Source organism: Epinephelus lanceolatus, chromosome 15, assembly GCF_041903045.1.
Source record: "Epinephelus lanceolatus isolate andai-2023 chromosome 15, ASM4190304v1, whole genome shotgun sequence".
Lineage (NCBI taxonomy): Eukaryota > Metazoa > Chordata > Actinopteri > Perciformes > Serranidae > Epinephelus > Epinephelus lanceolatus.
Genome location: NC_135748.1, coordinates 26,058,183 through 26,073,795, shown reverse-complemented (window position 1 = coordinate 26,073,795; position 15,613 = coordinate 26,058,183). Strand labels below are relative to the sequence as shown.

The 15,613-nt window shown below is 43.1% G+C and overlaps 1 protein-coding gene across 8 annotated transcripts in view; it reads left to right on the top strand.

The window, feature by feature from the left end:
* The window catches only part of qkia (QKI, KH domain containing, RNA binding a), a 77,355-nt gene that overhangs the window by 33,885 nt on the left and 27,857 nt on the right, over positions 1-15,613 (top strand). For all 8 annotated transcript variants that reach the window (XM_078175089.1, XM_078175088.1, XM_033642807.2 and 5 more), the window contains exon 3: positions 6,971-7,087. In XM_078175089.1, the coding sequence (XP_078031215.1) occupies positions 6,971-7,087 (117 nt within the window). The remainder of the gene's footprint in view (positions 1-6,970; positions 7,088-15,613) is intronic.

The window sequence follows — 15,613 nt, the reverse complement described above, 5'->3', positions numbered from 1 at the left end:
CTGACCCCCTTAAGTCATTACCAGTCCTGGAAATGTACCGCCCCACACCTCACCTCACCTCACTGATAGAGCAGCAGAGTGGAGGATTTTGATATCTCTAGCTAGCCAGCCATGCATGATGATGATAATTTGATGAACGGATGGTTTTCTGGTTAGCTATTTGATGAGGAGGGTAATTACAATGATAATTTAAACAGAGAGTACTCTATTTGTTGTAGTCAGTTAACATGATGAAGGGCAACAGTGTAAGCTGTTAGATGTGTATTTATAACTGCACTAATGCCAGTGATTGCTTGCATATTACCAACTTGTGCTTGTATACAGTAAGTAGACGGTGTTTAGTGCTTCCTCAGGGTGTTCGTCTCTGCGGTCGTTAAACTGAGAGGTGAAAGCAGAGAATGAAGGGCAAAGGAAGCAAATTGACCACACAGGAATCAAAGGCTGCACCAGGGACAACTTGGTGTCAGCCCATACAGTGTGTGCACAGACAGGATCCCGCTGAAACAGGATTTTTAAGACCAATATTACTTTTTTTTGGAAGAATCTCTCCTGTCTCTCCATGCTCTGGCATGCAAGTACCAACTGAATAATAGTGACAACTGTCAGGTTGGAAAGGCCCTCTTGTAGGGATGGGCTGATGGGCTATGCCATCATCCATCATCGATGGCTGACAGTCCAGAGCATCTTGATTTAAAATCCCCCGCCCCCCGTCTGCACCGACACCGGGGCGCAGGTTTGCAGTGACGCTAATGGCATTTATTGCATGCTTAAAAAGTAACAGTTTTGATTTATCAGCAGGGCACAGATTGATTTTTGCAACTGAAGGTGGACACCAGATGGGCGAAGCGGCACTTTTTTAGTGACCAAGTTTATCAGAGCCGCCATGAAGATTTGCCACTGTCACTGATCAATATCCTCTCACATCTGCTGGGCATACTGCCATTCTTTTTGCCCTTTTATTCACTTATATATTCTGCAGTTGCATCACTATGACTAATGTTTAAAATATTTTTTAGAATCAGATGATATGTTTAATGAGGTAGCTTTTAGGCTACAGGGAGGAAAAGTATATCAAAAATCATAGTATGATATCATCATTCATCACAATCAACATCATCATATATGAGTTCAGTCGACATGGCCCAACCCTACCTTCTTGTTTACCCTTATGAATCTGATTGGCTGTCAGTCGGTTGCCAGTCAGCTGATGTGTGAGCAAAGATGATGAGTGAAATAGCTCATGATTGATCGGCTGATGCAACTTCAGTGCGTTGCCTGAAAAAATGTAATTCTCTATTAAAAGGATCGGATCTTAACCAGAAGTCACCAGTCTAAAGTCCGTTTCTCTCCTTCCTCTGGATGAGAGGATTGTGGATAAGGTAGCACAGCATGGCAAGCATCAGTCAACAGCTTCCTCAGCTCTGTCAAAGGGCAGTCTTCTGTTGACTTGTGATTAACTAACACTCAAACGAACCCCCCGAGTGAGAGGCTGAATGTTATTTAGCGTCTCCCCACTCATTATTTTTTTTTGTCTTTCCGCAGCTGGCTTATCTAAAACGTCACAAACTTTGCTCTGTGCTCCCTTCACTCACATCTTCTAAACTTCTAGCTGACATCAATCTTTACGCTTTCCATCTCTCCGTCTTCCCTCCTCTGTATTTCCACCCTGCCTGCAACCCCAAAATAAACCCAAACAGAATTATCAAAGGAGCCATGGATTAGGCGCTAAATGCTGGATGTGCTGAATAGAGCGCTTTGAAGTCTATAGGGCTTTGAGGCGAAAATGTCACCATTGGAATCTAAGTCTAATTTTTGACTCCTTCATCGCCCCAGACTCACCTCTGTCCCTCCTGTAGATGAGGCGTGCAAACTGCTGGAGGTTAGGCACCTGTCTGCTCCTTCTTGCTCCTTTCCTTCCTGTCCATTTACTATGTGGAGAAAAGTATGTGGAGCTGCTGTGTACATGTGGTTGTGAGCATCAGGCAACAAAGCTAAGTTAAGTCAAATGGATTAATTGAATGAGGGAACATTTCTGCCCAAAAATGAATGAGTGATGAACAGCAAGGAGGTTGTGTGCAGTCAGAGAGAAACACTGCTTCGTGCTATGAGTGGCCCGTGCACATGGGAGGATATGCAGAAGAGGAAGGGCAAGATCCTGTCTACTAAGACAAAGGGGAAAAGGAAGCCTGCTCCATTTCCAGAAGCCATGAATGGATACAAAGAAGAGTCTGTGTGGAGGGAGAAGGGAGCAACTCTTTGCCCTCTGTGAAGCCTCCAAATACTGTAACTTGAAGTGAAGTGAGACAGAAGGTATCTTAGGTATGAGGAAATGGGGAGCTTTGCTATGATGAATGGTTAGCCATTACTTTGGTATGAGCTGTTTCACACTGATACTTGTAACATTACGGGAGGGTTAGAATCAAGTGGACGAGGAGAGGGATGGCGGTGCCTGGCGTAACCACAGATTCCATCTTGCTCTGATACATTGCACTGAATGAACTGTTCCCTCATTTCCATAAGCCCAGCGAGGCCAGCTAATAAGTGATTGGTATTCTCCTCCCGGCCTGGCCTGGCTCTTCGATAAGCTCTGCGCGCACACAGCGAGAGCCCCCTCAGCATGATCTCATTTCCTGTCTCCCCACCACCACAAACAAACGCCGTCAAAGGCACAATTGTTCTGCTTCCCTGAGCATTGTTGGTGAAACTGCTGTTGTTTCTCAGTTGTTCACATGAAAACAAACCAAACCGCACACGCGCGTAAACACGTACTACAGTCAGCTCTGGGTGCAGAGGGTGTCTGCGAGAGTTCACTCCATACATTGTGGTATCACACACACACTCATGCTCATAAACACACAGTGGAGTAGACGTAGATATGCTCACAACATAACCCGCCTGTGGAGTAGCGATAACTGGGGCTAAACAAAGGCCCTTTAATGTCAGTGTAAGCCCTTGTCCTGAAGGGAGCTTTGTGTGTATGTGTAAGCGTGTGCACGTCCGTCTGTCTTTCTGTTTGCTCACAAACTATGTTTGTTTTTACTGTATGAGATTTGCTGTATTTGTGTGTTTGAAAAATTGAGATAAAATGAAACTGAAACAGAGGAGTGAGGGAAAGATTTGGTCCACCAGGGGTCCTAGTGCCTCTAATCGTCTAATTCTTTCAATGAGCAGAGGAAATAAGGGTGCAGCAGAGATACAGAGAGGAAAAAAAGAGTTTCCTCGTCAGCAAAACACATAGTTTATGCATGTATTCTGCTCACCAGATGGGTGCTGACAGTAGCGCCTGATTAAACAGAGCTGGTAGACATACTTTTTTTTTTGTGCAATTGTTTTGTTCGGTGCAGAATGGCCTATTGCTCTTTATTTCTAGTCACTGGAGGATCAGGCAGCAGTGGGGGGAAACGTACCTATTGATTATAATCATCAGACTTGTACTTTGTTTTACGTTTGTTTTTGTTTTCTATTGTTAAAAGCCTGTTAAATTTCAACAAATTTCCCTGTCAGTAGCGACTGCTTCAAGGGCTCCTAGAGGGCACAGAGCCCTGGAAATCCAGCCAGAATGCCGTGGTGGTTCCCAGACATTAGTTGATTTTTGTTTTTTTTTAAGACCTCAGTCTGGGGAGCCAGTGGAGTTGATGTAACAGCAGAAATATAGGAGATGAAAACTAGCTTTTTTTAGTAGGTGCGGAGGAGGCTGGATAGTTTAGCAAGAGGAGGTGAAGAGCGGATAGTGTATTTGGCAGTGAGGGCACTGTATCCATCCTACTCCTCTGGCTGTACTGAGTGGAGTTCCTGGCAGGCTCAATGGCCCTGCACCCCTCTGATAACTCACCCGCTTGGCTTTCCATTGTCTCTACATTCCGGTTGCTTAAAATGGAGGTCACCTTTTCTAACAGCGTATCAACATCCTCGAGAAGAATGTCAAACCATCAGTGCAGAGCAGGAAGCCAGGGAGCACAGAGAGCTATCCTCTACGGTTAAAACACTGAGCTGTATTCCATCGCCTGGGTGATTTTGGCATCATTTTTATTTACACAGTTACACTTTAAATCGTGAGGTTAAATTAAGATGATTTCTCGTTGTTGCTAGATTGTGGCGAGATGCTCGAAACACAAACACAGTCATTTGATGTGTGATTGCGTTGAACTTTTCCTTTAATGACATTTGTGAGTGACACTTGTGGTAACTGCTTGGCCAGACACGACGTCTGCTCCATGCTGTGCCCCCGCCCACATGCATGTGTAAGTTTGTGCACATGCCTCTGTCATTATTAAAACACATCTGACACTGGTGCAGCAGCCTTCACCCTCAAGCTTTTACTCCATGGGGGGGCAGAGGCCGTAAAACCTGAGCCACACACATGTAACCACCATCTCTAATCCTTTATCCCTGAGCGACCTCTTAGATGAAGTCCTGTATATAGAGTGGGTAAACTATGAGAATGTAGTGGCAGCGTTGGCCCTCCTTGCTCATAACAGTTCCCCCAGTACGGGGAAGACAAGACATTCATGACATTTCCCCCCCTCTGCTCATGTGTCATCATCTCTAACCTTTTCTCTTTTACTTTCTCTCAGCTTTCCTCCATCAGGCCCCCGCTCACTGTCAAGTACAATTGTCATCAACATATTCATGTCCATAGAGAAACACATTCCACTGTCAGAGAGAGGGTGGTATTAGTGACAGAACGGCGGAGATAAAATGTTAAATGCTCCTTCTGTGTCATTTTGGGATTTTCCACAAAGCGACCGCTTCATATTTTGAATCAGATATACTTTTTCCCCTACTCTTGTCTGTTTTTAATTCTGTAATCCAGCTACTGTATGTGTTTAATATATTTATGGCAGGGAAATCTGATGGGATGTGGACTGATGGAAGATATTGTAGCCTGTCAGGCTGGTGGGAGCCGTCACGTGTCCAACCTCAATGGAAACCTACGTATAAATATAAAACCGTTTGAAACCTCATAGGTGTGCGTTTTGTGTGTGCCAAATGACAGCTAGCATTTTTCAAATATGGCACTACAGTTGCCGGCAGGGTAGGCTGTATAACAACACTCAGGATATTGCCACTGTAGCTTTTGTGTAATAGGTTAGAGGCCACATGTGTGTGTTTATGTGAGTTGTGTAGGAGCACACAGCAGCACCATAATGCCCACAGCTTGGGGTTCACCCTTGTCTGCGACGGTTGCTGTGATGCAGACAGACAGCTCTCTCCTGTGCTCCTTGAGGCCATGTGTATATATGTGTGTGTGCGTGTGTGCATATGAGTCAGAAGCAGGCCACCGTGCTTGGTTGGTGGCTGACCTCTGAGGACAGGTGCCCGTACATCCCTCAGTAGGCACACACTCTCATAAATAGCCCCTGCACCAGTTTCCTGGATTCAAGTTAACCAAACAGACAGTTGCCTTGTGACAGAGACACACATGCATAAAGCCTACGTAGCTGCATGCTATGATCATCCACAGGGACTCCAGCATCTCTGCAGCCACAGGGTGTGTCTTTCCTGCCTCAGACAGGCCACAGTCGCAGGCGAGCCCGGTGACGGGGACAAGGCAAAACAACAGCCTGGAGTTTTTGACTGTCCTCGCAAGTGTTTGTTTACGTAGTCGAGGGGAAATACACCGACATCGCGTTAAATTTGTAATCCCTCTGTAATTAAATGTGACTTCTCTGATGGCCTTTTGGATTTTGCAGAGGCATTGGTACGGTGGAGTGCGTAAGCGGATGTGACTGCATTTAAGAATTTAATGCAGCGGTGTCACCGCTCATTGTAACACTTCAAGAGACGAACAGTTGTGCTTCTCATTGTCAAGGAAAGCTTTCCACTGTGCCAGTGAGTATTTGAATATTTCAGGTTTGGAAATTTTTGCTCGTGTAAAAATATCCCATTTTAATAGTGTCAGAGAGTCTTACCCATCATGCTCTCCACCAGCCGCCGTGCGCACTGTTTAAACTGTGGGGGTTTGTTTACCTCTCCATGCGTCACAGTGCTCCCCCTCTCTCCAGCTCTTCTCCTTTCCTTCTGTTTTTATTTTGGCTGAAAATTGTGTTGGATTATTTCAACACATTTTCCCTTTATCCCGTTGGAAGCCAGTTTCAAGTGGAGAGGATTACGTCGGTAAATACGTTTCCTTTTGGTACAAAGCTCCAAAGCCACTCACCAGTGAAAGGAGGCCTTGATAAGAAAATTGTGTCAAGCACACTACCTCACCTCAGAGCTCACCTCCCCCTCGTCACCCTGCTTCATTTTCCCCTTGTTTTCTCCCCACCATTCCCACCCGGACTTACTCCCTTTAGTTAATTTTCTATTTTCTGTTCTGGGCCATTTTGACATCTAGTGGGGCTGATAAGGTAAGCGCAAGCCAAACCCAGTGTAGCCTGTGGTTGGAAATCAAGCCGGGCAGGAAAAAGATTCTTAAAATTAATCTATTAGAAAGCCAGTGCAAAAATTGCACGCTCTTCCTCCTTGGTAATATGTTTAAAATTCACTCCTTCTACCCCGTAGTGCTGCCACCATGGTGAGGAGAATAAAAAACAACCAATGCAGTTAATTTAGCAGTGCTGCAGGAGGAACTCTGGCTAATGGGGGGGCCACCTCTCTTTGTGCTGGAAAGTCAGACAGTGACGCACAGATGTAGCAGATTTGGTATGGTGTGTGCAGTCGTGGCAGCAGTGGCCTGATATCCAGCAAAGCTGATGTCATGCTGCCTGGAAGCTTATGGAAAGAGGAATCCGTCTGTCTTTTGGAGTGTGTGTGTTCACAATGCTGCCTATTGTCCTGCATTCAGGGTGATCTTGACTATTTGAATTCAGCCCTTGTTAATGATTTTAACTGCCTTTAAGTATTTTTCCATTGTGGTCTGATATTATTGCTCACATGTAAAGTAATATTTCACTCTCTATTCACCCGTAGACTCACCGGTTTATTTCTCTCTCTCTCTCTCTCTCTCTCTCTCTCTCTGTATCTGCAGTATAACTTTGTGGGGAGAATCCTTGGTCCTCGGGGACTCACAGCCAAACAGTTGGAAGCAGAGACGGGATGCAAAATCATGGTGCGAGGCAAGAGCTCCATGAGAGACAAGAAGAAGGTAAGCTCATCAGCATGGCAGAGTGCCCGGTGTGTTTAATGTATTTAATCTCTTGATAACAATATTACTTATTAGATTCCACTCACACAAGTAAGGAAAAAAAGTCCTACATTTATTTTACTGAAGCGGAAAACACTAACTCTCACCTCCTTTGTTCCTCCGCAAGGATTCATTCTCCGTCTTGAGATATTACACAATAATGTGAAACTTGCTGGGACTGCTGTCACGCAGAAACATCCCACTAGCCCCTGTAGAGACATGAGGCAGACACACGCTCGGTGGATGCCTGGTGGCTGCATTCTGACATCTGATAGGGCTGTTTGCTGTGCAGTGGAAAGTACAGAAGGCAGTAGTAAGGCAGACGGCTAAGGCCAGGGGCAGCCTCTATTTCTGGACCTACTGAGCTGAAGTTGGAGACTTAAAAGGTTAATGTTGTGTGTCTACAAATCCTGAGACCCAAGGGGCAAACTTAGCAAAAACCCTTTGCCTTATCTTACCTGCAAATTTTTGGAATTGTTCCAAAGCTGATAGCAGTATTGGAAATGCCTCCGATACTGCCTAAAATGCAGAATTGGATATCGGCAGCTATGCTAGTCTAAGCACACATGTGATTCCACGTAATTTATTTATAGAATTTAAAAAAAAAATCACACCCAGATAAAACAGCAGTTTTTCCGTAAATCAATTCCTCTTAGCTGCTATAAATCAGCAGCCTGCACAGGAAGTTGTGCTGTGCAGCTACGGGCAACTACTGATTTAGAGCAGTCTAAAAGAATTGACTTCCACTAAACAGTTTAACATTAGCTAATAATAGAATGTCAGCAATATAGACAACATTTTACACTGCAAAGCTCCACCAATAAAAAGGCTACATGTACTGTATCCAAGGCCTTAAGCAGGATTTATAGTTGTGCGGCAGACCCTAAGCCATTGTGAGCATTTATACTTGTGCGTAGTGTGTCCATGTCACTCTGCAGTTACACCTCCAAAACACTAGTTGGTGGCAGAGGTTTCTGTGTAGTGCTGTAAAGTTTAGTTGATTCAAAACATGTGCGAAACACACATTTAACACACATTAAACATGGCTTTATAGAGAGACAATTTCAAACCCATGCACACAAATCGGCTTCACTATAACTCTCAGCATTCACAGACAAACACTTGTCTTTATCTGGACACATTTTCCCCACAAATACAACAAGCTAATGTTTTTAGCACAAGCCTATGGCATTTTATATTTTATAAATTAGCCTAGCAGCTAGCGAACTTTTCCTCTTCTCATATAAAACCAGGGACAACAGCAACATTAAACAAATGTAACGTTACATAATTTGGCTTCATCACAACTCACAAGGTTCACTGACAAACAACTGTCTTATACTAAACATGTTTTCCAAACAAATACAAAATGCTAACGTTATTAGCACAGGCCTATGGCGTTTTACATTGTGTAAATTAGCCTAGCGACGAGCTGAGATTTCCTCTCCTCATACGAAGCCAGGATAAATCCCTGAAGGATAAATCACTCACAAGACTTAAAATGCTATTTTGTGGAGGCTTTATTGTCTTCACAATTTATTGTTTGTGTCTGTGAAATTAAAGTAAACAAAAGCTTTGTTTCCACTGAGGGAAATGGTTTCAGTTTACAAAAATAGACAGGAAGTCTGACGCACAGCCTACTGGGAAGGCAAAAATGGTATTGCAACATCTCTACAAAATTTGCAAAAAATATTTTGGCATTAAACAGCCGCATCACAACATTTGAAAACCAAGACTAACTGTTGCAAATCAGTGTTGATGAAAGTCTGTCAGACCATGTTTGATTGTCCTGCATTGCCCTCAGATCAGGTCAGCCTTGGAGTAGTATGTCATATGTCTAGTTGACTCAGGGTGTATTTCAGCTGCCTCCATATTGAATTTTGATGCACCATATGATTCAGCCAGAGCAGATAATTAAACAATGAATGCCTAACCCTTGAATGCTACAGCAACAGCAACTTCCATGCGTCCCCAAGGGATTCCAAAGTGTGTCAGATCAGATTTGATGACGTACTTTGAAGTTACTGCGAGGACAAATTGACAGTTTTGAAAATTGTGGTATGTCAAGCATCTGTGCATGTATTGCCCATGGGCTCCAGTTGTGTTATAATGGATGCTTTTGGCTGTTTTCCTATTTTGTTTTGTTTTTCTTCTTCACTGAGTGACACCTTTTTGTGTATTTGTTTTCAAGTCTCTCCGACTTTTCCTTTTTTTTCTGCACCTCCCAGTTGCTCTGATTTACCAGGCAGTGGTGCTATATGCATTTACATAAATCAGGAGAAGTGTATTTCATCCCTCTTCGTATGGGAATCACCTTCTCCACACACATATACACACGGTGCATAGTAACAGAAACAGGATTTATCCACACACACAGATGTACACAGATTTTCAGCTGAGTCATAATCTTAGAAGCTCCAGTTTGCTGCAGGGCCAACATTTTCTTCCCTCTTTCTTTTTTATGGCTCCTCAATTCGTATTTTAATTTCTATCTCTTCTTCTCGTTTCCCTCGCAGTGTGTTCATTATCACAGAACAAGATGAAGATGCTCTGCTATGGTTCTTTCTTTGGAATTAGATCCAGAAGTAGTTAAATAGGAGGGGGGTGCGCTCAAGCATGTACAAACACAGGCGTGCACACAGACACACATGTGCTAGAAGTTTCTCTTAGCTCATTACATGAAACTATGATTACCTTCATAATCTCTCACCATCTGAGAATTTAATGGCGTGTGCCAGTTTGTTTTGGAAGGAGTTGTTAAAGGGCCTGTGCAATTACTACACTAACAAAGGCCCAATATAGTTAGACATTTATAGAAAATTACAGCTGAGTAGGGTCACTTATTTACTTTGTGTTTCGATATGGGATAAAGTCAGGGAATAACCCAATATTTAAAATGTTTCGTAGATTGTCCTGGCTGGTTGTTAATTGAAAGTAAGAAGTAGATGGTATTTTTTAAGGTGGCAGACTGGGTTTTTAGCTCATATGTATATTAATACTATATATTATTATATTAATTATATTATTGCGTCAGCTTTATACACAAAGCTTTATTTTCTTATTTGTCCACCAATTAAAACGACGCCTTCCTTCCTCTCTACCTTCCTTTCCCTTACCTTACTCTACCCTGGTGTCTGCTTCAGATATTTACAGTATCAATAGGTTAAGCTGGGGGAAAAGATAATGAAAAAAACCCACCCAATGGCCTGCCAGCTTTTACATCCTCTGCTGTCTCCACTGTCAATAAATCACAAGAATCACTATAGCTCCTGGATGGCCAGGGTGTCATAACCGTGTCAGCCCCAGACAAAGCCTCAGCCGTAGCCTCCAGTCGCCTACGTAGTCGCTCCATCCTCAACCTCAGTATTTCCAGCTTGATGCCCTGTGGCAGCAGAGGAAGCCGCGGGAGCAGCTTAGCCAGTGTGTTTATTCAGGATCCATTAGCGGCAGCGTTTTTATGCTCTCAATAATTCAGCTGGTTGCTCCCTCCTGGGCCGCACTGCCTGGCGGGGAGTCGGCTCACTGGAGCTATGCAGTGGGAGAGAGGCGGGCTGAGACTGAAGGGGGGGGGGGGGGGTAAAATAAAGAACAATGGTAGGGAAGAAAAGCAGATCAGGAAGACAATAAATAGGAAAGAAGAAGGTGAAGAGAACAATGTGACGCCTAACAAAGATAATGCTTATAATTAGGGATGTCCTGTCCCTGATCACATTTTGTGTCTCCCAGTCCGTACAGATACAGGTCGAACTGATACAGGATTTCCTTTGATTATTGTAATGCAAATTATTTTGATAGCTGTCTTTCTGTTCTCCTCACAAGTACTATTGAATGCTGTGCTGATGTCACAATCCTTTTTAAGCTAGCCTTTGCTCTGTTAGCTGCTGCCAAATACACTTTCTCATACAGGGTTTCTTTTATTCTAGATTTTCTGTTTATATTCAAATACTACTGCTGTAGTTGCTCGTACGTTTTTAGCTTGTCATTGTTTTAACAAAGATAAACGAGTGATTATGTAACCATTTTCAACACAAGTCTTAGTCACTGTAATCACAGGGACTTTGGTATTTAAATGCCAACAAACTTATGTCTTCAGTCTGTGCTCAAATTGTTGTGAATGTGTCTACATTTAGGTAGTAGTCGATGCATATTTAGCTCAGAATATGAGAGAGAACCCAGCAGAAATATCTATGTATAATTTATGTATTGATATAGTAGTCATAATAATAGTATGAATGATAAAGTCACTACAACCACCTGTGCATCTGTGCGGATGGGACCTGATGTTCAGCTCAAATAACAGGAGACAGGAGAGACGAACGCAGGGTAATAAACCGTCCCAAGACTGCACTTCACGCTCTGATCAAACTAGACCAAACATAAATTTATTGTCATCATTTGTCTAAACATTCGGAAGGAAAAAGGACTCCTCCTGGAGCCTTATTCCAATCAAACTTTCATCTAATGTGACAGGTTGAGTCCCTCAGGTTTCTACTCTTACAGTCACGCTTAATGCAAAACAACAGCAGGAACAACAGCAATTAAATTACAGTTACTTTATATCGACCATTGCACAAGCAGAATAGGGGTTTCCCTCCCTTTTGCAAAAACAATTCCCTAATTCTATTTTGGCTACCATACAGTGTGAGATTACAGTTAGCACCTTAGACAGCTGTTTTACTTTGAGCCAAACTAAGTGTCCTTTCAGAGTTGCACTTTGAGATACACTCTCTATGAAATGAATTTCATTTGATTAGTTTTTTTTTCTGAATCTCCTGACACGTAATTGCTAAAATTGTGGTGTCAGCATGGTCACAGACAGAACAGAATAGTCCCGAGGCTTTGACTAACCCCTGCCAGCAAGCAGATAGTGCCACCCCAGAGCACCAGCATTTTATTGCTTAAGAACTAATGTGTGACATTGCCAATCAATATGTTCAACTTGCCTGTTGGCACTGCAGCATACCCACTTGTTTTGTTTAAAGTTTAAGCTGACTTGTCTGTTTTATCTTCATCTCCTGGGCTCTGATTACAGTGCAACTGAAAGCTACTTTCTTCTTTATTAAGAGTTTATAGGGTGCTGGTATGTTGATGAGAAAAGCGATGTCCAGGTGTTACTTGCGGATAAGTGGCTAGAAATGAAAGAAGGCACTGGTTAAGGACACATAGATGGCAGATTGCACAAGATGTGGTGTCCCCTACCGCACAGTTTACTTGAGCTACAACACTGTTTACTTTAGTTGGCATTTGCTGGCTTTTTACCACTATCACGTAAGGCTGTCAGATAAAAATATCAGTGGCCAAAATGTCCTGTGTGAAATATGCCAGATACATAAGTATAATCATTATAAGCATATTGTTTAGCCCAGTGTTTTGTGAACCATAAAATATGTTGCCAAGACAACTTATATATAAACTTGCATCATGCAGACCAGATGTTAGGATTTTACAGCAAACATATCTATTTATCCATTGAAGCTTAGTGCTCACCAGCCTCTTCAGAACCCACACCACATCCATAGCAGCCACAGTTGTCCCCTTAGTGAAGGTGACGCTATCACTGATAACATTCTCCAGGAAGACTTTCACCTCTCTATGGGTTCCCAAGCACATCAGACTGGAGATATACTTCACTCCACCATTGCGAGCCAAGTCAGACGGCAGATAGTGGGCTTGGTGACTTCCTGGATGTTATCATGGAACACCTAAAGGTGACGCTTGGCGCCTCCTTTACCAACTTCTTTCCTCCTATGCCTCTGCCACTCACCTCTGATTAGTCACTCTGCTCAGTAGACCGCTTCATCATTTAGCTTATTTTCAGGTTATTTAATTGGACGGACTTTGAATTAGGGATGCACCGAAATGAAAATTTGTGGCCGAAGCCGAATATTATTAAATGCTTGGCTGAATACCGAGTACTGAATATCTGAGTACCAGATATCATTGTTAAGTTTTTCATTAGTTTTTGCAGATGAACCCCCTCCAGATTAGTGTTGTCACGGTACCAAAATTGGGACCCACGGTACGATACCAATGAAAATTTCATGGTTGTGAGTAGTATCTCAATACCACAGCAAAAATGAGGCAGATGTGCCTTTTGTCATTTATAAAAAGATAAATCACTTTTCTATAATACATCAATGATATTTCAATGGAATAAATTACTTACTGACTTGTTCATACTTCAAAAACAGCATCAATCAGTGATTAACATAGGGGGGATCAAAATAAAATAAATAAATAAAATAAGAATCAACCAGCCACCCTCCTCCCCTGACAAGTCCCTTCATAAGTAACGAACAGTCCCTAAAGTGCAGTGAGGTTTGTGGGCTGCTACTGCCAGAAAGAGTAATGTGAACGGCTCGTTTCTCCTCTGACACATCACATACCTGTGTTCGGCTGGCTCGGCTGTTCAGGTACATTTGGGCAGTCATGACGCCAAGAAGAGGATATTATTGGAGCCGACTTCTCCGTCGCCAGTAAGCCGATGGCTGCCGTATTTGACAGGAATACATTACTGTCTGTGTCTGTGACCCCCGTTCACCCCACAGCCGGTAGGATTCGCCTTTTGTTTCTGCTGGTGGTTGAAATCTGTAGGCTGCTCGCACAGCGTGTTGAATGATTTAAGCCTGTTTTGCTCGCTTAAAACTATTTTTAGTCACAAATGCAGTGACGGGCAGATTGCCACACTGCCGACATTTTATTCCGCCCATCACGGCACGCTGTTTGATTGCGTTATCAAAACACGCCACTATTATTCGGCCTTGCTTTTAACTTATTCCACCGAATACCGAATGTGTTTTTTTTTGCAATATTCGGCCGAATATATTCGGTTACCGAATATTCGGTGCATCCCTACTTTGAATGCAAAGAGACATGCGTTTAATGTAGGCTTATGTCCGAGCAGTTTTTGGATTGCACTGTTATTATTTTTGGGTTTTATTGCTGTTTAAATGTAGGTTATTTAAAACATATGTCTGGTAGTTGTTCTATGTGGCAGCAATTCTGGAATATTAATGGCTGTATTGGCTGCAAAAATAGTCTAGCATAAACTCTGAGCTTCAGTTGATTTACTTCCTCTTTTGAGGAGTGCTGTAGGATGGCTTTTTTTTTTTTTTTTTGCACAGCTGGGAATCCTCACATTTAGGTGACCTGTTTGGGAATAACCTGTCTAGTTCTGTCCTCTTTGTCCCTTTTAGAATGAGACATTTCACATCGTGTTATGGTTTATTGAAAGAGAGATCTAACCCAAAGCAATCATTGGAGTAGCCCAAACTCATCGAGCATTAATAAGTCATGCTTTATTTCCATTCTCGATATTTAGTGACTCTTTCGGTGTCTGTCTTGCTTGAGAAGTCAAGTAGAAGGAATTTCAGAAAGTTTTGATTTGATTTGTTAATATTTAATTTTGTGTTTCTTTGTCATTGTCATTCCTCTCCTGCCCTCTCTTGTCCTTCCATGCCCCTGCAGCTCCTCACTGCACCTGTTTGGTGTGCTGGCATTTAGCCTCAGTTGCTCTGACCCCAGTTGGGAATGTCCTTTAGGATCAAAGAAGAAGACTGCTCAGACTGGGAGAGCTAAAACACTGCAAACAGTTTCATTTATGAGTGTTAAAGTGCAGCATTGCCAGGACAAAACTGTAACACTACGTAGGCCAAAATCCTGTTGAGGCAGCAGTGTGGTTTATTAAATAGGACTAGCCTTCAGCAATAGCACCAAGGATTGAAAGCTTTGTGTCTGCAAAAGTGTCCTTGAGCAATGCTATGAATCTCCTCCAGCTTCAGGGTTGTACCAACCTGACCCTGTTGTGTAACTTCGCTGTAGAAGGGGGGCAGGTGACATGATAGTACCTACAGGATCAATAAAGTAACATGAGAACAACCAGATTGAACTGCCACTTTAGTTACGTATGTAGTTAGTGCGTTTAAAGCAGAAAGGTAAGGCAGACTCAGAGAGAAAAAGACAGTCCAGTATTTTTGTCACCTTTCTGCATGTGGGTCATCCATGTTGAGAACTGAGGCCCTAAATTTAGTGGGCTCAAGCTGAAGGGTGTGAAAGCCAGGAGGCAAACAGGTGGTGGACAGACGATTGAAGTCAGGCATCATAACTGACAAGCAGTCTTTCCCTCTGATCCTATTCTTAGACGTTGTCTCTAGATGCAGCGTCCGTGCTATTTATTCATGCTACATATTTTTGCCAAAACCGATTACCCTCTGGTATGTCGTTATTGCCATGGCATTTGATGTGGGCCAGCGTGGACATTCTCTTCAAAGGCCTTCCCAGTATTCCCTTTAGCGCTCGCCTCACCCCCTCCTCTCTTTTCTCACCCTCCCCCTCCCTCCACCCTTCCTCCTGTTTGTCATGCTGTCACTTTCTCTCAGAGGGCACACAGTGACCTTGTTCACAGGCACTCATGCTGGTGTGAGGTGTGTGTGCGTGGATACAGTTGTGTGTCTTTTCCCAGATCTCTTTCCTCGCAATCCTAACTAA